Below are 22,156 nucleotides of genomic sequence, written 5' to 3'. Positions count from 1 at the left end.
ACCCATTCTCTGAAAGTCATAGGGAAGATCAGGTTCTTTATCAAGGGTGATGGAACCAACCGTGCAAGCTGCCTCCGCTTCTGTATGGGCCCCCTTAATTTCCATACTGGGACTGCTGGGCTGCCTATTGGTAGCAATTTGCCAGACCACTGGTACTGTCTCATTCGGAGGTCAGAGTTGTACAGTCGTCATCCTCCTTCTCCTCCCCAACTGGCCCTCCCACAGGAGGAGACATTGGAGGAGCAGGAAGCTAAGGCGGATAAGGAGGCCACCTCCATACACATATTTCATCCTCGTCTTCAGGCCAGGCAATTATGCTTCTACCACCATCCTTAGATACTGCGATCACACTGGTGCCAGGTCCATCTCCATGGCGGTTGTCATGCTCAGAGAATCATGGCTCCATCTCCCAGTGTTTCCAAGAGAAGTATAGAACACTGTGGATGACCTCCCCTTCGATGGTTGTAAACTGTTCTCGGAAACCACAGGTGAATCCTTGCACACTCTAAAAGACCTCTTAAGGCCGTTATACAATCTCTGAGCACATATAGACATTTGAATAAGAAAAGGTTTAATAGGTCAAAGACTACCCAGAGATCACATCTTACTCAGTATTCCAAGTTCCATAAATCCAGTGTGCCTCCCCCAGAAAGAGAGTGAGATTTCACAGAAAGAGGGCTACCCACCTGCTCTCCATGACCACCCAGCTATCTTCAAGGCAACAGTTTTGATGGGTTGGTCAAGGGTTTGAACCTTCCCTCACCTCTGGATTTACACCTGTGCCCATTAACCCATCTGTTCCACCCCCAGCCCGTATTGGAGACCTCCTTGCCTGTTGCCAACATGCTTGGAGGCAGATCGGTACAGACAAGTAGGTCATAACATTGGGTTATACCATCCATTTTACATAACTCTCTCTCTTCCAGGCCTCTTCCCCATGCCTCTTCAGGGACCCCTCTCAAGAGCTTTCATTGAGACAAGAAGTGAACTCTGTCCTTTGAGTAGGAGCAATAGACCTGGTTCCTCCTCCTCACAAGGGCAAGGGATTTTAACTGAAGGATTTCCTTATCCTAAAGAAGGACGGAGGGTGGAGACTGATCTTAGATCTAAGACTTCTAAACAAGTTCATAAAGTCTCAAAAGTTCAGAATGGTGACTCTGGCAATTGTAATTCCTTCACTAGAGAAAGGGAATTGGCTTTCAGCCCTCAACCTACGAGATGCTATTTCCATAGAACTACATCTATCATTCAGGAAATACCTACACTTTACTGTAGGCCAGGATCATTTCCAATACTGTTTTTTCCCTTCAATCTTTCCTTGGCCCCAGCAGTGTTCTCAAAAGTCCTGGCATTAGTGGATGCTTACTTCTGACAAGAAGCAGTCCTAGTCATCCTGTACCTCGATATCTGGCTACTCAAGGGCAATTCCTACAAAACAGTGCTATCTTCCTCTTAAATGGCCCTTGCTCTCTTCCAGGAGTTGGGTCTGCTGCTGAATGTAAAAAGGTCCACATTTGCTTCTGTACAGAAGATACAGTTTATAGAGGCATATTTGGACTTGCTGACTGCCTACCTTCCCTGAACCTTGTCAGGTCTGGTACAGGCAGTTCAGGGGAACCAAAATAAGGAACTGTCGTCAGCTCCAGGAACATATGGCAGCTTCCACCATTGTGACTGATCACACAAGGCTACATCTCTGCTGCTTCCAGGGTTGGCTCAGAATGACCAATTCTTCAGTCAGAACAATTTGAACAGACAGGTGACAGTTCTACAAGCGAGGTACTCCTTAGACTGGTAGAAGGATCAGTGCAGTGTCTGAGAAGGCATTCCTGTCTGTCGACTAATCCCACCAGTGGTTTTAACAACAGGTGCAGTCACTGTTGGAATGGGGAAACCACCTTAGTACCCTCATGACTCAGGGCAGATGGACAACCCAAGAAACAAGTCTTCACAAGTGCTGATCTGTGCTGTCAGAAACACTTGCCTTCATTTCCTACCTCTCATCAGGAACAAATCAATCAGGGTCATGATGGACAATGTATCCTGCATGTTCTGTATCAACAAGCACTCACTCACTCATGCCCGCCACCCCAATCGGGGTATGGGCCACCAACAACAGATTTCCAGAGTCCTCTATCCTGGGCCATTCATTCTAACTGGTTCCAGGTATAGCCCATTTTTTTGCTGTCAGCCTGAAGGTCATGTCGCCAGGTGTTTCTTGGACGGCCTCTTTTCCGCTTGCCTTGGGGGTTACACCGCAGTGCCTGTCTGGTGATGTTAGTTGGCTGCTTGCGTAGTGTATGTCCTATCCAACCCCACCTTCTCCTTCTGATTTCTTCCTCTGCTGGGAGTCGACAGGTCCTCTCCAAGAGGTGGATGTTACTGATGGTGTCTGGCCAGTGGATCTGGAGAATCCTTCTGAGGCAGCTATTTATGAAGGTCTGGATCTTCCTGATGATTGTTTTGGTTGTCCTCCAGGTTTCAGCTCCATACAGTAGGACTGATTTCACATTGGAGTTGAAAAGTCGAATTTTTATTGCCAAAGACAGCTCTCTAGAGCTCCAGATGTTCTTGAGCTGTAAGAAGGCTGCTCTTGCCTTACCAATCCTTACTTTGATGTCTGCGTTCGTGCCACCCTGCTAGTCGATGAAGCTACCTAGGTAGGTGAAGGACTGCACTTCTTCCAGGGGGCTTCCATTCAGTGTGACTGGGTCATTGCTAGTGGAGTTAATCCTAAGGATTTTGGTCTTGTCCTTGTGAATGTTGAGGCCAACTTGTGATGACGTGGCTGCCACTACATTGATCTTCTCTTGCATCTGCTGTTTACTGTGTGAAAGGAGTGCAAGGTCGTCCGCAAAGTCCAGGTCATCAAGCTGGGTCCACAACGTCCACTGGATTCCGTTCCTACGCTCGTAGGTGGATGTCTTCATAATCCAATCGATGACGAGAAGAAAGAGAAGTGGTGACAACAAGCATCCTTGCCTGACTCCAGTTTGCACCTGGAAGCTGTTAGTAAGCTGCCCTCCATGGATCACTCTACAGTGTATACCATCATATGAGTTCTTGATCAAGTTGACCACCTTTGCTGAGATGCCGTAGTGCCGAAGGAGCTTCCAAAGGGTGTCTCGATCCACGCTATCGAACACTTTCTCATAGTCAACAAAATTGATGTACAACGAGGAGTTCCACTCTATAGACTGCTCGACTATGATGCGAAGCATTGCTCTCTGGTCCGTGCATGATCTATTCTGCTGGAAACCTGCCTGTTCATCTCGTAGCTGTGGATCGACGGCATCCTTCATTCTCTCTAAGAGGACTCGGTTGAAGACCTTCCCTGGCACCGACAGGAGTGTGATTCCTCTATAATTGGCACAGTTGCTAAGGTCTCCTTTCTTGGGGATTTTGGTGAGATATCCCTCTTTCCAGTCTACCGGAATCACTTCTTCTTCCCATATCTTCTCAAAGAGGGGGTACAGCATTTCCACTGAAGCATCCAGGTCTGCTTTCAGGGCCTCTGCTGGGATGTCATCAGGTCCAGCCACCTTCCTATTCTTCATCATGGTGATGGCTTTTCTGATCTCGTCTCTGGTTGGTTTATCGCAATTAATTCAGAGGTCTTCATTAGCTGAGTTGATATCTGGTGGATTTGATGGTGCTGGTCTGTTCAGGAGTTCCTCAAAGTGCTCCGCCCACCTGTTCATCAGTTGTTCTATTCCTGTTATAGACTTTCCCTGCTTGTCTTTAACGGGACGTTCTGGCTTGCTGAACTTTCCAGACAGTCGCTTGGTAGTATCATACAGCTGTTTCATATTACCACTGTATGCTGCCTGCTCCACTTCTGCTGCCAGTTCATCCATATACTCTGTCTTGTCCTTCCTGATATTCCTCTTCACTGCTCTGTGGGCTTCAGCATACTCTTTTTGAGCTTTGGCCTTTGCTGCTCTAGTCCTACTGTTGTTGACTGCTGCCTTCTTCTTCTTTCTGTCTTATATCTTGATCAAGGTCTCTGCTGGGATCCACTCTTTCTGCTGGTGTTTCTTAATTCCAAGCACTTCCTGGCATACTGACCTAAGTGGCTCTCTCACTTTCTGCCATCTGTTTAGTATACTGTCTTCCTCTTCCTCAGACCGATCCTGTAATACTGAAAACTTATTCTTCAGCCTCAGTCCAAAATCTTCCTTGTTCTTATGGTCCTTCAAAAGGCTGACGTTGTACTTCACTCTTCTGTCTGACGTGTCTATCCAGTTCTTTTTCAGCTCCAGCTTCAATCTGGCCACCACTAAGTGATGGTCGGACGCCGCGTCTGCTCCTCTTCTAACTCTAACATCCTGCAAGGATCTTCTAAACTTCTTGCTAATGCAGACATGATCGATCTGATTTTCTGTCGTGCCTGCTGGTGATACCCAGGTACTCTTGTGGATCCGCTTGTGAGGAAAGATGCTACCTCCTATGACTAGGTTGTTAAGTGCACACAAATCCACAAATCTCTCTCCATTCTCACTCATCTCTCTCAGAGCGTGGGTCCCCATGACTTGTTCATATCCTGTGTTGTCAGGTCCAATTTTGGCATTAAAGTCTCCCATAAGGATGATAATGTCTTTGTCTGGGAGAATCTCTAATATTTTCTGGAGTCTGTTGTAAAAATCTTTGTCCTCCTCTTCGCTGTCATTAGTTGGAGCATAGCACTGAACAACATTCATCTTAATCCTCTTCATTTTAGTTCTGAAGGATGCTGTGATGATCCTGGGGCCATGTGCCTCCCAACCAATGACAGCGAAGAGGAGGACAAAGATTTTTACAACAGACTCCAGAAAATATTAGAGATTCTCCCAAACAAAGACATTATCATCCTTATGGGAGACTTTAATGCCAAAATTGGACCTGACAACACAGGGTTGCAAAGATTGAAGCCTTGATGGCAAAGTCTCCCCCAGACACACACCTTTACGATATTCTTTAAGGACAAGGTCTTTTTACATCCACACCCTAAATTCTTACCTAAGGGTCTGTCAGAGTTCCATGTTAATCAATCCTTTCATCTACTAGTGTTTTTACCAAAGCCTCATAGTTCTCTCCTGGAATCCTATTTATATACGCTGAATGTTAGGTAGGACCCAGCAATTTAGGAAGTTACTTAGGCTCTTCATTTCCTTCACAGATAGATCCAAGGGGTCCTAGATCTCTACTCAGAGACTATTGAGATGAATATCTGGATATATCATCACTTGTTATGATGCTGTGGGCGTTCATCTCCCCCCAAAGGGAGATAACACATTCAACCAGATCAGAGGCAACATCTATGGCATTACTGAAGAATGTATCTGTATCTGAAATATGCAGGGCTGCTACAGGGTTTCAGTGCATCTGTACTAAAGGAAGAGGTTACTCACTTTGTCCAGTAACTGTGGTTCTTCAAGATGTTTGTCCCTGTGGGTGCTCCACTACTGGCCCTCCTTCCCCCCTGCGTCAGTTCTTTAGGAGATGTTTGCTTGAAGAAGGAACTGAGGGCGATTTGCCTGCAAATGCCGATGTAGCCTCGGTATCCAGCAAGAGGAGGCATAGGGCGCATGCGCAGGCGCAAAGGACACTGCTAACTGAAAATCTCTGATCAAGGGCTCTAGAGACGCATGCGTACCTGAAGTAGAGCAACCATCAGGGCACACATCTCGAAGAACTGCAGTTACTGCACGAAGTGAGTAACCTCTTCATTTATGGATGTGTAAGGTGCCAGTTAAAATGAAATCTAGTGGCTCTCCTAAAATATCACGCAAACTTGAGTGTATGCCATACTTGATCCTTTTCACAAATACATCCTCCCCAACTTTCTTTATCATAACAATGCATTTTTTGTTGAGCCATTTTGTATATGTTGAATCTTAGCTGTTTTGAATTGATTTCTGCACAGGTTTCTGCCTCCGTGCTCAAGCAGTTTCCCAACGGTGGCTTGAACCCAGGTCTTTTCAATATATCTCCTCAACAGATTGCTATGCTGAGTCAGCTTCCAAATATTCCTCAGTTTCAACTAGTAAGTAGCTGGTCCTCTTGCACTGATAGATTGGGTTTCCTTCAATCCTGTCCCTGTCTACAAACTCTGCTAAGACAGAAGTGGAACAAACCTAAAGAGAAAACAAGACTTGTTCTGCTGATTTTTGCATTATTTGTGTACAAACACTCCCTGCTCTTTTGTATAGGAAAACACATGGTTGTTAGGGGGTGAACACACTCTAAACTTATCTGTGTAGTTATAAGTTGGATCTCTATTTTTTGTTACAGTCAGTTGGTAATAATCTTAGCAACAACTTTGTGGTGGAAAGCAATTGTGGGCTGATATTTCAGTGATTTTGTTATTCGGGACTTGACTAAAGCAGCTACTGGGAATACTGTTTCTAATTTCATTAGGTGTAATAGGAAAGCCAGATCATATTCTTCTGATTCTTTCATGGTGATTTTATTTCCTTGTGAAAAGCGAGGAACTGTTTGTCCTTACGAAAAGCTATTAATAAAGTATTTTCCAGTGATCAGTTCCACCAAGGATTTTTTCCCCACGTGAGCCCATATCTTTTTCTTCTCCATTTGTGTTGTAGGCATGTCAGCTTCTTCTTCAGCAACAGCAGCAACAGCAGCAGCAACAACAGCTGTTACAGAACCAGAGAAAGATTTCTCAAGCTGTGCGACAGCAGCAAGAGCAACAGGTATGGCACTCTTCGTTCTATCAAAGGAATGTGGGGTGCAGGGTGTTTGAGGAAACTTATATGTCTACAACAAAGACCATGCCATACTACTTCCATCACTAGGTATCCATTAAGCTTTCTTTCACTCTTTCAGAACTAACCAGTACTGCATGATTATCCAAGCAGCCAGTTTTAGTTGAGAGTAAATTCACTCATTTGTTTCCTTTGTTTGCAGCTTGCTCGTATGGTGAGTGCCCTCCAGCAGCAGCAAAGGCAGCCTGGCATGAAGCATTCTCCATCCCATCCAGTTGGGCCTAAGTCACATTTAGACAGCATGGTACCCAATGCTCTGAATGTGGGTCTCTCAGATATACAGACCAAAGGGCAAATACCCGGATATGGTTCTGGTGAGTACTGCTATGAGCTGGGGTTATTCGTTGTGTTGCCAGTAGTATTACTCTATTAGTTTGACCTGTGATGCACCAGAAGTGCACTAATTCTCTGATACTCTAATTTCTGTATAGGCATTGGGTTTAGAGTTTGTGTCACAATGTCAGCTCTATTGCTAAAACTACATGGTCTTGCAAGTCTTCTAGGTTTGGCTTTTTTCCATAGAGAGTGCAGCTCAATGGCATCCTGACTTATCAAGCTTATTTTAAAGCTCACTGGTAGAGCAGCATTACGTAAAAACTTAACAGTCTAAATAGATAGGGCAGGCAAAGATTGGGAGAGGAAACAGAGGCACAGAGAAGTGCAGTGATTTATGAAAGGTCACAGAGCAGATTAGTGATAGAGTTGGGAATAAAACCCTGGTTTATTGATTCTTAGTACAGTAGCTTATCCACTAGATCACATTGCCTCTCAAATTACTTTTTTTTATAGACTTCCCCTTCAGTGCAAATACATGTTATCCCTTCTCCTCCCCACCACCTTCACTCTCTACACACACATTCTGTGTTAAAATAGGGACTGAAGCTGTGAAGATGCAAAGGCATTTATCACTTGATTTAAAAAAAAAAAAAAGTCAGGAAAACTTGGGACCTGTTGGAAAAGTGAATTGGACTCAAGTTGCTGAAAGCTGGACACTTGTAGCCAGGGCTTTGGAGCTGAGCTGGAGCGCAGAGCAGTAGGTTTGTGCCCGGAGCTGGAGCGGAGCCAGAGCAGAGCAATTGAAAAATTTGATTGCTCCAAATCCCTGCTTGTAGCAACAGAATATAGTAATATCTTTAGGAAGTGGTGATAGGAAAAGGAGGACAGACAAAAGATATTGGACTGTCGTATGTGGTACAATGGTCAATCTGCCTTTTTGAAAATAATATAGCTTTTGGGGGGGGGGGGGCGAGGCTTCTTAAAAACATATCTGAACTATTCTGTTTTAGTTTATCATCAGCACCTAGAGGTCATTAGTCTGTTAGTTCATTCATCACCATGTTTCACTCCCTTTGCAGCCCTCTTGAGTCATTCTAGTGTAATTCAGTCTAGCCACAGACTTGTGCTAAGATACGGAGAATATACTTGCATCCATGTAGAATGTGGCTTTTCTGAATATCAGAGCTGACAGCGTGGTAACATAGGAGAATCTGCTTGACAGCTGGTAAGTTTAGTGAGAATGACACAATGATGTGTCCTGCACAGATGTGGGGTTGGGAGTCAGATGAATTGCTTTCATACCACCTGAAGTGTAGCTGTGCAAAGGGGTTTCAGTTACTACCATCCCATTTCATTTATCTTTATGATCACAAGTATCCATTTGGAAGGCGATTCAGACAGAAAGAGAGAAAATGGTATTGTTTTCTGTTTACAGGGTTTGGTTCAAGTGGCATGGATTATGGCATGGTGGGAGGGAAAGAAGCTGGATCAGAATCTCGCTTTAAACAGTGGACTTCTATGATGGAAGGGCTGCCCTCCGTAGCTTCACAAGATGCCAATGTGCACAAAAATGGTGAGAGAGATTTGAGGTTATACTGCCTGAAATAGGAACATTTTTATACCATCAATTTTCACCGTAGATGAAAAATATTGATAGAGAAATCTTCATTCCAGCTGAACTCTGTTTGACGGGTTTTTGAACACATTTTCCTCTGCTAGTTTTTTTTTTAACCCATCAACTTCATCAGCTGCTGCTAAGTAACATTTACTCCCCACACATCAGTAGTTCTGAAACTACAGTGAAACTGGTGTGATGTGCTTTAACTTAACTAATATCTTACTCCTTCTGTGGTGGTTTTAAATTCTCTTGGTTCCAGTTTTCCTGCCCCTTCACAAACTCATATTTTTCCTCTATGTAAATATATCTTTCTCCCACTTTTCAGGTGCAATAGTGCCCCCTGGAAAAGCCCGTGGAGGGTCGCCCTACAACCAATTTGACATAATCCCAGGCGACCCGCTGGGTGGCCATTCAGGCTCTGCTGGCGATAGCTGGTTACCTGCCAAATCTCCACCAACGAACAAGATCGGAAGCAAATCCAGCAATGCCAGCTGGCCTCCAGGTATTGCACAGGAAAGGATGTTACTCAGCTCTTGCAGTAAACTTGATGAGCATTTCTCTTCAGTCTGCTTTTTTAACTATCTCAAGAGAGTTATTTTTTTGGCCTCTCTACCCAGTCAATTAAATCTGTTGTCTTTGAATATTAAATAGGACTTGAAGTGTTAAACCAGGGGTCGGCAACCTTTGGCACGCGGCTCGCCAGTGTAAGCACCCTGGTGGACCGGGCCAGTTTGTTTACCTGCTGTGTCTGCAGGTTCGGGCGATTGCGGCTCTGACTGGCCACAGTTCACAGCTCCAGGCCAATGGGGTAGCGGCCTGCACATCCCTCGGCCCACACCACTTCCTGCCGCCCCCATTGGCCTGGAGCGGCGAACCGCGGCCAGTGGCAGCCGTGATCGGCCAAACCTGTGGACGCAGGAGGGAAACAAACTGGCCCGTCCTGCCAGGGTGCTTACCCTGACAAGCCACGTGCCAAAGGTTGCTGACCCCTGTGTTAAGCTGACAGTATAAATTTAATATGAATTAAGAACAGAATAACTGTAGAGTGCCTAAATGATGCTTGATTTCTGACAAGTGAACTGTGACCTTTGTGTTTGTGATGGGCATACAGGTGTGATTTGAATGTAGTTGATTAAATCTGCTCAGAAACACGTAACCACAGAATGCACACACATCAGTTTTCCTTTTCTGTACTACTTGCTGTTTCATTCTGTGTTATGCTTGCATGGAAACTTAAAAAAAAAATCCCATTGAAAGCACATCTGTCAGTGAAAGGTGTGGATGTTTGCTTTTCCAGGTGATTATGGGATGAGGAAGGGCAGGATTTTTTTCTGTCTGGAGCTTATTGCATTAGTGACCCATGATGTAGCATGAACTTCTTTGGGAAAGGCTCCTGTGTGCAGAAAATACCCTTGAAACGGGTGTAGTGTAGTGAGCAAGGCTGAAGTCATTGAAGTCTAGCACAGTCTGAAATGAGAAAAAGGTAGAAGATAGTTCAGAGGGCGCTCCATGTATTCAAGTCAGTTTTGAGGTAAACTCCCATGGACATGAACTGTGGAGAGCAATATAGTGAGAGGAGAGGAGTAGTACAAAGCATATTCCATAGAGGAAGGTCTTCTGATGATCCATTGAGGAGCCCTATAAAAGATAGTCATGAACCCTTTCAAAACCTCCTCAAATTGTTAATTTCTTGTAAATGGAATTTCTGTCTCTGCATCCTATTTGTATTCCTTCCCATCCCAGAGTTCCAGCCGGGAGTGCCATGGAAAGGTATTCAAAACATTGACCCTGAATCTGACCCCTATGTGACCCCTGGAAGTGTGTTGGGGGGTACAGCCACCTCTCCCATTGTTGATACTGACCACCAACTTCTGCGGGACAACACCACAGGTAAAACAGCAGACACCTGCATTCATTCCAATATGTCAACCTTTTTACAGAAGTAATTAAAAAAAAAATCTAATTCTCCTCCCCACCTCCCCCCGCCAAAAGGGTGAGAACACAAAAAAACCTAGGCTGCATTGACATGTTGTGAGTCACTGACATTTAGTGGAAATGGAACCAATGGGGTGTGTTAGTATTATAGAAACTCTTATATTTATCTGCAGTATTTTCTTCCTTCCTTTCCCCTTTGATAGGGTCTAATTCTTCCCTCAACACCTCGCTGCCTTCACCTGGTGCCTGGCCCTACAGTGCCTCTGACAATTCCTTCACCAATGTTCATAGCACTTCAGGTAAGTGGGTTCCAAATCTTGAAAAACAGTCACCAGCCCATCAGTATTCTCTGTCTATACCCACTCACCTTGTCTCTCTGCTTTGGATGTAGTCTTTTAGTGCTTCCTGAAAGCTGGGGAACTGAGAGATTTGATTGGCTGGTATGCTAGTTTTCCTCCTGATAAAATGTTCCATTACAATTGCTTTAAAACAACCCTCTATTTTTAATGAATTCCCTTTAAGGTCCAAAATGCAAAGGTCCGGCACATGAGTCAGGCCTAGTCTACACTACGATTTTAGATCGAATTTAGCAGTGTTACCTCAATTTAAGCCTGGACTTCTTCACACAACGAAGTCTTTTTTTCCCACTTAAAGGGCTCTTTACATCGATTTCTTTACTCCACCTCCGACGAGGGGATTAGTGCTGAAATCGGCCTTGCTGAGTCGAATTTGGGGTAGTGCGGATGCAATTCAATGGCATTGGCCTCCGGGAGCTATCCCAGAGTGCTCCATTCTGACTGCTCTGGACAGCACTCTCAACTCAGATGTGCTGGCTAGGTAGACAGGAAAAGTCCTGTGAACTTTTGAATTTCATTTCCTGTTTGGCTAGCGTGGCGAGCTGATCAGCACAGATGACCATGCAGAGCCCATCAGCATGATGTGCACATTGCCTGGACACATTGCCCAGCTCGTACTTTGTTAGAAGTCTCTGTCCATGTCTATGTCCTCATCAGTCTCGTCACTGCACTGCCTCCTCACCTAGTTTTGCTTTTGCAGCTTCTGGTTCTGTGCTGAAAAAAGGCACAAAACAGTTGTCTGCCATTGCTCTGACGGAGGGAGGAGCGACTGATGACATGGCTTACAAGGAATTAAAATCAACAAAAGGGGTGGCTTTGCATCAAGGAGAAACACAAACAACTGTCACACAGAATGGCCCCCTCGAGGATTGAAATCAAAACCCTGGGTTTAGCAGGCCGTTGATTTCACAAGACAAATCAGGTCGATTTCTTGTTTTGATGCACTCCATTTATCTTTTACATCTTAGGCTGGCAGCAGACGGTGCAGTACGAGTGCTGGTCATCGTCCTCTTCTGGGTGCTCAGCAGAAGATGCTGCATTATGATTGCTAGCCATCATCATCTCCTGGCTGCTTGCCAGAAAACGATGTAGTACGACTGCTAGCCATCATCATCTCCTGGGTGCTCGGCAGAAAATGGGAATGACCTGGCTGAGTCACTTCCATGTCTGCCCAGGTGCCCCTGACCGACTTCACCGAGGTCGGCTAAAAGAGCATCCAGGAGTACGACAACGATGGCAACCAATTGTAATGCACCATCTGATGCCAAAAGGCAATGAGCTGCTGCTGTGTAGCAATGCAGTCCTACGTCTGCCAGCACCCAGGAGACATACGGTGACGGTGAGCTGAGCGGGCTCCATGCTTGCTGTGGTATGGCGTCTGCTCAGGTAACCCAGGAAAAAAGGTGTGAAACGATTGTCTGATGTTGCTTTCACAAAGGGAGGGAGGGAAAGGGAGGCCTGATGACATGTACCCAGAACCACCTGCGACACTGTTTTTGCCCCATCAGGCATTGGGATCTCAATCCAGAATTCCAATGGGCAGTGGAGAACTGTGGGATACTGTGGGATAGCTACCCACAGTTCAACGCTCTGGAAGTCGCCGCTAGCCTTGGTACTGTGGACCCAGTCTGCTGACTTCATGCACTTAGAGCATTTTGTGTGGGGACACACACAGTTGACTGTATAAAAACGATTTCTAAAAAACCAACTTCTATAAATTCGACCTAATTTCGTAGTGTAGACATACCCTCAGAGGATGGAGTAGAAGGCAAAGAAGAGAGGATGTAGGGAACATCCACAAAATGTACAAACATTTCTCATACAAAATCTACTAGGATAAATAGTGAGGGTTTAATTTCTTTAATTTGTTTTTATGTGTACCTGCTACTAAGCCAAGAACTCTGAGATGTTAAGGGAGGGAAACACTATATGCAATCACCTTGCAGCTTTCTAACAAGGAAAAGCACTTTTAGAACATTTTTACTTCCACTGTTTATTGCACCCTTCATCCCACTTCAGGACTTGAGAAGGGAGTTACAGTGATTCTGGCAGTTTAACATGTAGACCAAAGCCTAGACTTTTGCCCTACATCTTTTCTTTGTTATAAAGACACCAAGCATTCCTATTAATCAATGGGCTCTGTACTCACCACTGAGTAACCATTTGAATATCCAACCCAGGAAATCCAGTTGGATTTCTGATTTTTAATAAATCCCAAAGTTTTCCCTTGAGCTGGCATTGTTCTTGGCTAGTTTTTATAATTGAATAGGTGTGACTCTATAGAATGGCTTTGATTGAAGCAGTGTCTGAATATGTAGCTTTGTTCTACAAGGACATGTAAAGTTTCTGTTTCAAAGTCAACTGCTAGTTAATCTGAGTCTGGGAATAGGACACCAGACCCAACTTTACCTCCTTTTAACGATATCTAGCATATAGAAAAGATGGGAATGATTTAAAGAAGTAGAAATTAATAGGATTAACACATGTTCCACATTACTCCACTTTAGAGCATTTCCCTAGGCAGGAAAATGACTCCTTGAGGTGAGTCCTCTAAAATAGGCAGGTTAGAATTCACTGATCCCTAAATAAAATTTCTAGCTCTGCCAGTGTTTAGATTTTTTTGTACACTTCAGATTTACATGTGTAAAATTAATGCAAGCCATTGGTACTTACAGACCCCTGGACTCCAAGCACGATGGAAGGTAGCGATCCAAATACATTGTATTATAAATCATTATCTGCATTCTTCATTCTCAGATTTGCACTTACTGTGCTACCTTGGGGAACTAGGAACCCTGATAGTGTAGATTTGAAATGGAGAAAAACAAACAAACTGGACAATAGCTAAGACTTAAATGCACGTACCAGATGTGAGCCAGATTGACTAGACAAGTGCATTTTTCCCAGACAGCCCTGCCTTGAACAGCAAGTGCTGCTTCAAGACTTTTGGATCTTATGCTTCATTGTTCATTTGCTATGTCCTGTCAGAATGAGTAAAATGCCAGTTACTGGAGTAATCTGCACTCTGCCTAGCAATCTTATACTGTGTGAGCAGAGTGTCCAGTAACTTCAAGAGCAACTGAAGAATGTATTGCTGTCTTCTTTCTTAAGAAAGGGAGAAGAGGGGACCCCCATATCCAGAACTGCAAGAATGAAGTTTCCAATTTTGTTAGCATCCAGGGCTTCCTGTTGGAGGTCTTTGAACTTCACTAGGGGAAAGCCATGTTTGGGATCAACCTTAGCTAGTAGGTGTCCAGTAATCTTTCTGAGCCCTAACAATAACAAAACGTAACTATTTCAGATAAACTGAATTCCTGTCATCAGGGATCTCATAAATCCAGATTACACAATAGCTCAGTTTCTTGCTTTGCACCTCATGATGAAACTCTTATCTTATAAAATGGAAGTCATCCTACAAAAATGAACACATCTTTAGGAAGCAACATAAGCCTAATATGTAGAGGAGGGAGCAAGGTTTGCGTTCCCACTCTGCAAGCATTTTATTTTCTGAGCCTCAATTTTCAGTGTGTTAAATAAGGATAATACTTGCCTACCATTGTAAAGAGCTTTGAGATCCTCAGATCTGAATTATATCTCTGTTAGATTTCAGATTATATTAATGTGTATAAGAGGTCTCTATATGAATGTACGAGTTTCTCTGTCAGAATATATATAGAAAGCAGGGATTAACCAGGTCTGACTTTGCTTGTGTTTTAGTTTGGTACATGCTTACAGCTGCATGGATTTCAACGTTGTGTGCCTGCATCTGATACAAATGGTTTTAGCCTGTTACAATAGCTGCATAGTTACATAGACTGTGTTGTGGGGCTTAAATCCCATTAATCCATGCCTTTATTTATCTATTTACAGCAAAATTCAGTGATTACAAATCAACATGGTCCCCAGATCCCATAGGACACAATCCCACTCATCTCTCCAACAAGATGTGGAAAAACCATATTTCCTCAAGGAACACTACAGGGCTGCCCCGCCCACCACCTGGCCTGACCAACCCAAAACCATCATCTCCCTGGAGCAGCACAGCACCCCGATCGGTCAGGGGGTGGGGGGCACAGGACTCAAGACTTGCCTCTGGTGAGAAGGATCTCCTGATAGCATCATTGCTCGGCCGTGAGGGGTGTGTGTTATACAGCGCTAATGGTGTGGATATGATGCGGCCTTCACAAGAGAGGAAGTTGCGGTTGCCTGGTAAAGGAAAAAAATATCCCTTTTTAAAATGGAAACTTACTGTCAATGTGAGGGAAAGGTCCCGGGAGCTGCCTGGGGAGGAGTAAGGAGAGGGCTGGGAGCTACCAGGAGAGGATTTCTGCAGCATAGGGCTTTTGAAGAATGATGGGTGGTGTTGGAGAAGTGAATTATGTGGTTGGGGAAATCCCTAGAAGACACAAACTGGCAAAAATGAATCGTAATGTTAAATGTGAGAATTGTTTTGTGTACAGTACTGTGAAGCACAGAATCCACTGTTAGTATGTTTGATATAGATGAAATTGTCTGAGAGACAGAAAGACCTGAGCATAGTGCAGAGGAGGTATTTGTTTGTCAAAATGTACTCTCACTATCTTCTGACTTTTGTATTTCTTTCTCTGTTTAAATGTTTTCAGCCTCTACCTGGAGTGATGGTGGCTCAGTTCGTCCTAGCTACTGGCTGGTTCTTCACAATCTCACTCCACAGGTATTTCTCTTTTACTCCTCTTTTGGGAGGCGGGAGTGCTAAACTACAGAGAGCAGGATTTGGGGGCTTCTTTTCTATTCCCGTTTTAATGAAGTTTAACTATGCTGAATTGGCTTGGTGATTCTGATGAAATGCTCGTAGTCAGAGTAGCCTGCTTGACTACAGTAATCACATCAGCTAAATGTGTAGAGATCTCAGTTGCTTTGGTAGGATGTTTGATATTTGCCATAAGACCATTATAACTGTCCCCACCATTACCCAGGGTATTTTGTGGAGGAATTACTCTCAAGTTTGTTTAATTCAGGAAATGTGGATAAATTGTGTTGTGCATAATAGCTTAAGGCTCCAATTTCTTTGGGACATTGTCAATAAAAGAGCTAGGGAGAACTGCCAGGTTTTACTCTGGGGTTTCCATAGCAAAACCTCAGAATGTTTCCAACGCTATTGCCAACAGCACAGCCTAGTTAGGACACTCCAGCAGTCGTCATTCTCAGAGCTTGTTTCCATTCAAAATAAATTCTACAGAGATCCTGGTTTCAGTAACTCCAATTAGCCTGCATTGGAGCCTACAAAATGCTTATATGATTATCAGCAGCAGTTTAGTAACTAGACAACCACCCATTATCCAGTAGGGTAATTTTATCACACAGCACAGCTTAAGAACTAAGACCACGGAAAGGAGGGCTGGGATCTTCTCAGGTCATCCAAAATGCCAAACTGCATTACTCACGTTATAAAGAACCTTTCCCTTGATATAGAGGGCAAGAGCAGCAATAGGAAAAAGGTTTGTCTAGTTGCAATGAAAAAACTTATTTCTATGTTTCTCTTAATGCAAGGAATCTTTCATGCTGTTCTAGCAGTCACTGAATGGCAGAGGAATAGATTTGGGAGAAGTTTAAATTACTGAAAAAGGATATAAATGGAACTGATTGTGATCAGAAAGGGGAAATGGCAAAGTGATGCTTGCTGATATAGAAAGATCAGAGACAGCTGCTGCTGAAAGTGTCCAAGATGAGAGACTGAGCTCTGTTAGTCTGACGGACTAGCAACAGTATTAATTGTTGTTTAGCTCACAAACCACCAAAGTTAAAAACTGATCCTTTGCACCATTCAAAAACTGAGATCCCCAGTTTTTCAGATACTGTAAAGTAGTAATCTCTAGCATTTTCAAATTACTGGCTAGTTTTAAAATCCTTCTGAAATTGAATCATTGGCGATGGGGGGAAGCAAATCAGGTGATCAGAATGACATGATTTTTTGGGTGCAGTATTTCTTGCCCTAATAGGGTTAGAAATACAGTTTTTACTCCACTGGAAATCTGGGAAACACAGAGATAATCACAATTTAGTAATCTCAACAAGGTGAAGGGAGAGAAAATTAGACGGAGGCCTAGAATGAGCTAAAATTAAAACAAGCTAAGCTTAGTATCTAATCACTGTACTACAAAGTGAAGTCACTGTAAGATGCACAAAAGCCTAATGAAAAGAACCTACTTGAAAATAACATCCCATCCTTCTCACTGACCTTCTCAAGGTCCCACTCTTTTCCCTGTGACATGCAGCACAATACTAACTGATATTTTAAAATCTAAATTTTTAATTATCTTATTTATTTAACATACCTCAAGTTCTTCAGATGTATTCATATTATAAACAAAAAGTTTAGTGCCCCTTTCTTTCAGTAAACCTTTGTTATTTTTTCTGACTATCTTCCTCAGATCGATGGGTCAACCTTGAGGACGATCTGCATGCAGCATGGCCCACTGCTGACATTCCATCTGAACCTGACCCAGGGCACCGCCCTAATCCGATACAACACCAAACAGGAGGCGGCCAAGGCCCAGACTGCACTGCACATGTGAGTTACCCCAGCAACATGCATATACTCTCTTTCCTCTGCCACACAGAGCTGATTTTGTCTATTGATAAAAGTCCTGCATACAGGAGATGATTCAGTCAAACTTTTTCTTTGAGTGCTTGCTCATGTCCATTCCATGCGAGGTGTGTGTGTGCCACATGCACAGTTGCTGGAGATTTTTTTTTCCTTAGTGGTATTCATAGGACTGGCCTTCGTTCCCCCAAAGCCCCATGCACATGTGCCAGTATAAGGGGCATTGACGGCTCCACACCCTCTGTTCCTTACCACCTGTCACAGTTGCTTGCAACAGCCACCTTGCTCTTGCAAGGCTTTCCGAGTGGTTTAGACTCTGTAGTCTATCGTATATAGTTTTAGTAATTACCGTAGTTAGTTATCCGTTAATATTAGTGTATATAGTGTAAATAGCGGTCCTAGTTGTCATGGGACATCCTTCCAGGGACTGGGCATGGCCCAGTCCCTAGGCTTCAAGCTGTGTACCTCCTGCAGCAAGCCTGTGCCAGTGAGTGACCCGCATTTGATCTGTCTAATGTGCCTTGGGGAAGCTCACGTTAAGGAGAAATGCAAGATCTGCAGGGCCTTCAGTCCATGCACTCAGACAGGGGCATTCATCTGAAGGCTTTGCTCATGGTGGCAGCCCTCAAACTGTCCTCAGCCACTCCGAAACGGCGCCAAGCACTTTGGTCTCCATGCGAAGTGCTCCACCAGCACTGTGTTCTTCCCAGCACCATTCTCCATTCCCGGTGCCGAGGAAGAAGCATAAGAAACAGCATGCCAAAAGAGGGCACTCTCCGGTGCTAAAGAAGGACAAGCAGGGAGCAGCTGATAAAGTGAGACCCATGCTGGGCCACTTATCCTCCCCAGAGTTGGGTCCCCTCAACTCTGGAGGCTTTCCAGGTTATAAAGGATTTCATGTCCCTCCTGATACTGGCCACCCCTGAATGCCCCTTATCAACCAGGGATGGAACAGTTCAAGGGGCAGTGAGCTCCGTCATGGCACCTCCCAGAGGAAAGCCCTCCATGGCCCTGCCGCAGCGGTCACCAATTTCCCATCACTGTCTGGAAGCAGAGTGGTTACAGCTCTGCCATGGTCTCTAGGAGAAGAGTCCTCTTCAGGATCTGCGGGAAAATCCTTTGCCATGCCGAAAAAGTACCAGCAGTCATACTTCCCAGTGATCATACACTGTGGTGTCCGAGAAACGAACCACTGTTTCTTCCCGACCAGCACCGGGCCCCAACTCTGGTACCCACCCCATGGTCACTGAAGTGGCCCCAGTGGAGATGGTACAGATGGAGGAGGAAGGACCAAACCCTCCTATGGTATTAGAGGATCACAAGTCCTAGTAACCCTCTTCCACCAGATGACTTCAGGGCCCATCAAGAGCTCCTGAAATGGGTCTCTACAAACTTGGGGCTGGAAGCCAAGGAGCAGTGGCTCCCTCCAGAGTGGTCAGAGCCAGTCAATGAGGTTTTGTGGGGACCAGTCAGGGTACTGTGGCAGATTCCATCTCTGCAAGGTTTCACATGGTCTCCCTGGCTCTATCTTCCCTCCCTGGATCCAGGAGACTGGTATGTCACCCTTGATTTACGGGAAACTTATTTCTACATCTCCATCTTCCATGGACACACAATTCCTCAGGTTTGTGGTGAGCCAGTGCTGCTACCAATTCATCGTGCTTCCCATCAGTCTGTCAGCAGCCCCATGAGATTTTACAAAGTATAGGCTGCAACCATGCCATGTGTCAGATGTCAAAGTGTACAAGTTTACCCCCACCTCAGTGATTGGCTGATCAAAGGCCACTTGTGGACTCAGATTCACACAGCATTGGCATAGTACAGGCCACATTTTGGGCACTGGGTCTGTTAATAAATGAACAGAAATCAACATTGGTTCCAGTGCAGAGAATAGAGTTTATTGGGGTAGTGCTCGACTCCATCCAGGCCAAGGCCTACCCATCAGAGGCTAGGTTCCAAACTATGTCAGATCTAATCACCCGGGTCACAGCTCACCTGCTTTCAACCGCCTGGGTGTGAGTCCAGCTGTTGGTCACATGACAGCATGTACCTACTTGGTGCAATACGTGCAACTATGCCTCAGATCCCTACAGATGAGCCTGGCATTAGTCTAGTCCCCAGGCAGACACCATTTGGACTCAGTTCTCATAATTCTTTCGCCCATCTTAGCTTCTCTGACTTGGTGGAGAGACCCACGTTCGGTGATGAAGGGGGTGCCTTTCCTGCCCCATATCCGACAGTAACATTGGTTTTGGATGTGTCAAACCTGGGGTGGAGAGCCCACCTCAGCAGACTCAGGACCCATGGTCTCTGCAGAACTCTCTGTACATATAAATGTCAAGGAACTCAGGGCAATATGCTTGGCCTGCCAGGTGTTTCTTCCCCAGCTCTCAGACCAGGTCATGTAGGTCTTGACAGACAACACGGCCTCAATGTTTTACGTCAACAAGCAAGGGAGAGCTCGATTCTCAGCCTTGTGTCAAGAGACTCTCTGACTGTGGGACTTCTATATGAAGCACTCCATTCACCTCAAGGCATCGTGCCTCCCCAGAGACCAGAATGCATTGGCAGATCACCTCAGTAGGTCCCTTTCCTCTTGCCACGAGTGGTCTCTTCACCCAGAGGTCATCACTCTTATCTTCCACAATTGGGGGACTCCCCCAAGTGGACCTGTTCGCCTCCAGACAGAACAGGAAATGTCCTGGTTCTGTTCTCTGTGCGGGCTCAGCAAGGGTTCCCTTTCCAATGCCTTCCTACTCTCGTGGGCAGATGGCCTGCAGTACACCTTCCCGCTGATCCTCTTGGTTCACAAGGTCCTTCTAAAGATGAAGAGGGACAAGGTGAAGGTTATCATGATTGCTCTGGTGCGGCCACACCAGCATTGGTTTGGCATGTTTCTGGACCTCTGTGGCAGCTCCACTAGTGCTCCCATCCCACCCAGACTTGATTTTGCAAGACCACGGCCGGTTGCTTCACAAGAACCTCGCCTCCCTACGTGTGACAGCATGGCTGCTGCATGGCTGAATCCTGAGGAGCAGGCTTCCTCAAATCAGGTTCAAGAAGTCTTGCTAGGTAACTGAAAGCCTTCCATCAGGGTTACCTAATTGGCTAAGAAGAAACATTTCATTTGTTGTACCTCTGCACGGAATCTTTCTCCATCTTGGTCTTCCCTGCACTCCATCTTGGACTACCTACTCCACCTGAAACATCAAGGTCTGGCTCTATCATCTGTTAGGGTTCACATGGCAGCCATCTCAGCCTTCCATCCTCCAGTACAAGGCAGATCAGTTTTCTCCCAAGAGATGACAGTCGGGTTCCTCAAGGCCTGGGAAAGACTCTACCTGCAGGTTCACGACCCGATTCCGCCATGGGACTTAAATCTGGTCCTGTCTAAGCTCACAAGGGCCCCTCTGCGAGCCTTTGGCATCTTGTTCCTTATTGCTCTTCTCTTAGAAGGTCGTTTTCCTGGTTGTGATCACTTTGGCCAGAAGAGTCTGTGAGATCAAGGCCCTGACATCAGAAGCCCCTTATATGGTGTTCATCAAGGACAAGGTCCAACTGCGCCCCAACCCACCCTTCCTGCGAAAGGTGGTGTCGCAATTCCATAACAACCAGGCCATTTTTCTGCTTGTCTTCCTTCCAAAGCCTCATAGCACCGATGAGGAACGTTGGCTCCGTACATTAGACATTAGGTGGGTCCTGCCCCTCTATATCAAGAGGACTAAGCCCTTCCGCACATCTACACAACTTTTTGTAGCAGAAGTGGAAAGGATGAAAGGACTACCGGTGTCATCCCAAATAATCTCATCCTGGATAACCCTTTGCATCCGAGCTTGCTATAAGCAGGCAAAGGTTCTGCTTCCGGCCATTATGACCACTCATTCCACAAGAGCCCAGGGTTTGTCAGCAGCATTCCTCTCACAGATACCAGTCCAGAACATCTGCAGAGCCGCAACACAGTCATCGGTTCATACCTTCGCATCCCACTACGCCATCACCCAACAGACCTGTGATGAAACCAGTTTTGGGAGAGCAGTGTTGCAATCAGCACGTCCATGAACTCTGAGCCCACCTCTGGGGGTATTACTTGTGAGTCACCTAGCAGGGAATGGACATGAGCAAGCACTCTAAGAAAAAAATGTTATTAATCTTTTGTAACTGTTATCCTTCGAGATGTGTTCCATATGTCCATTCCTGCCTAAGACCTGCCTTCCTACCCCTCTGTTGGAGTTATGGATAAAAAGGAACAGAGGTTGCGGAGCCAGCGGTAACCCTCATACCGACGCATGTGCGCAGGACTCCAGGGGGCGCTAGGGTCGGTCCTACAGATACCATTAAGGGGAAAAAAATCTCCAGCAACATGGCGTGTGCACATCTAGCATAGAATGGACATGTGCAACACGTCTTGAAAAACGATATTTATGAAAGGTCAGTAGCCATATTTTTGTCTGTCCACTTCCATGTTTTAGAAACTCTCAGGTAATAAGCCTGTTCTCGGAGGTAGGAGTCTCTTCCTTTACCAGCAGAAGATGGGGAATGATGCTTTGTTTCTGAATGAGGTTGTTGGAACTGCTGCTGCAAGTGACAGTGGCACAACAAGGATTTTGCAATGGGTGGGGTGGAC

The 22,156-nt window shown here is 45.2% G+C and overlaps 1 protein-coding gene across 10 annotated transcripts in view; it reads left to right on the top strand.

Moving 5' to 3' along the window:
- The window catches only part of TNRC6B (trinucleotide repeat containing adaptor 6B), a 217,752-nt gene that overhangs the window by 187,645 nt on the left and 7,951 nt on the right, over window positions 1-22,156 (top strand). For 6 of the 10 annotated variants that reach the window (XM_050916818.1, XM_050916874.1, XM_050916809.1 and 3 more), the window contains 10 exons: window positions 5,906-6,025; window positions 6,585-6,692; window positions 6,907-7,078; window positions 8,476-8,613; window positions 8,984-9,160; window positions 10,402-10,548; window positions 10,797-10,892; window positions 14,820-15,158; window positions 15,572-15,642; window positions 17,360-17,499. In XM_050916818.1, the coding sequence (XP_050772775.1) occupies window positions 5,906-6,025; window positions 6,585-6,692; window positions 6,907-7,078; window positions 8,476-8,613; window positions 8,984-9,160; window positions 10,402-10,548; window positions 10,797-10,892; window positions 14,820-15,158; window positions 15,572-15,642; window positions 17,360-17,499 (1,508 nt within the window). The remainder of the gene's footprint in view (window positions 1-5,905; window positions 6,026-6,584; window positions 6,693-6,906; window positions 7,079-8,475; window positions 8,614-8,983; window positions 9,161-10,401; window positions 10,549-10,796; window positions 10,893-14,819; window positions 15,159-15,571; window positions 15,643-17,359; window positions 17,500-22,156) is intronic. The other 4 variants (XM_050916884.1, XM_050916846.1, XM_050916895.1 and 1 more) reach the window with 2 other exon arrangements.

Source organism: Gopherus flavomarginatus, chromosome 1, assembly GCF_025201925.1.
Source record: "Gopherus flavomarginatus isolate rGopFla2 chromosome 1, rGopFla2.mat.asm, whole genome shotgun sequence".
In the NCBI taxonomy this organism is placed as follows: Eukaryota; Metazoa; Chordata; order Testudines; family Testudinidae; genus Gopherus; species Gopherus flavomarginatus.
This window is presented reverse-complemented; position numbering and strand designations above follow the sequence as displayed.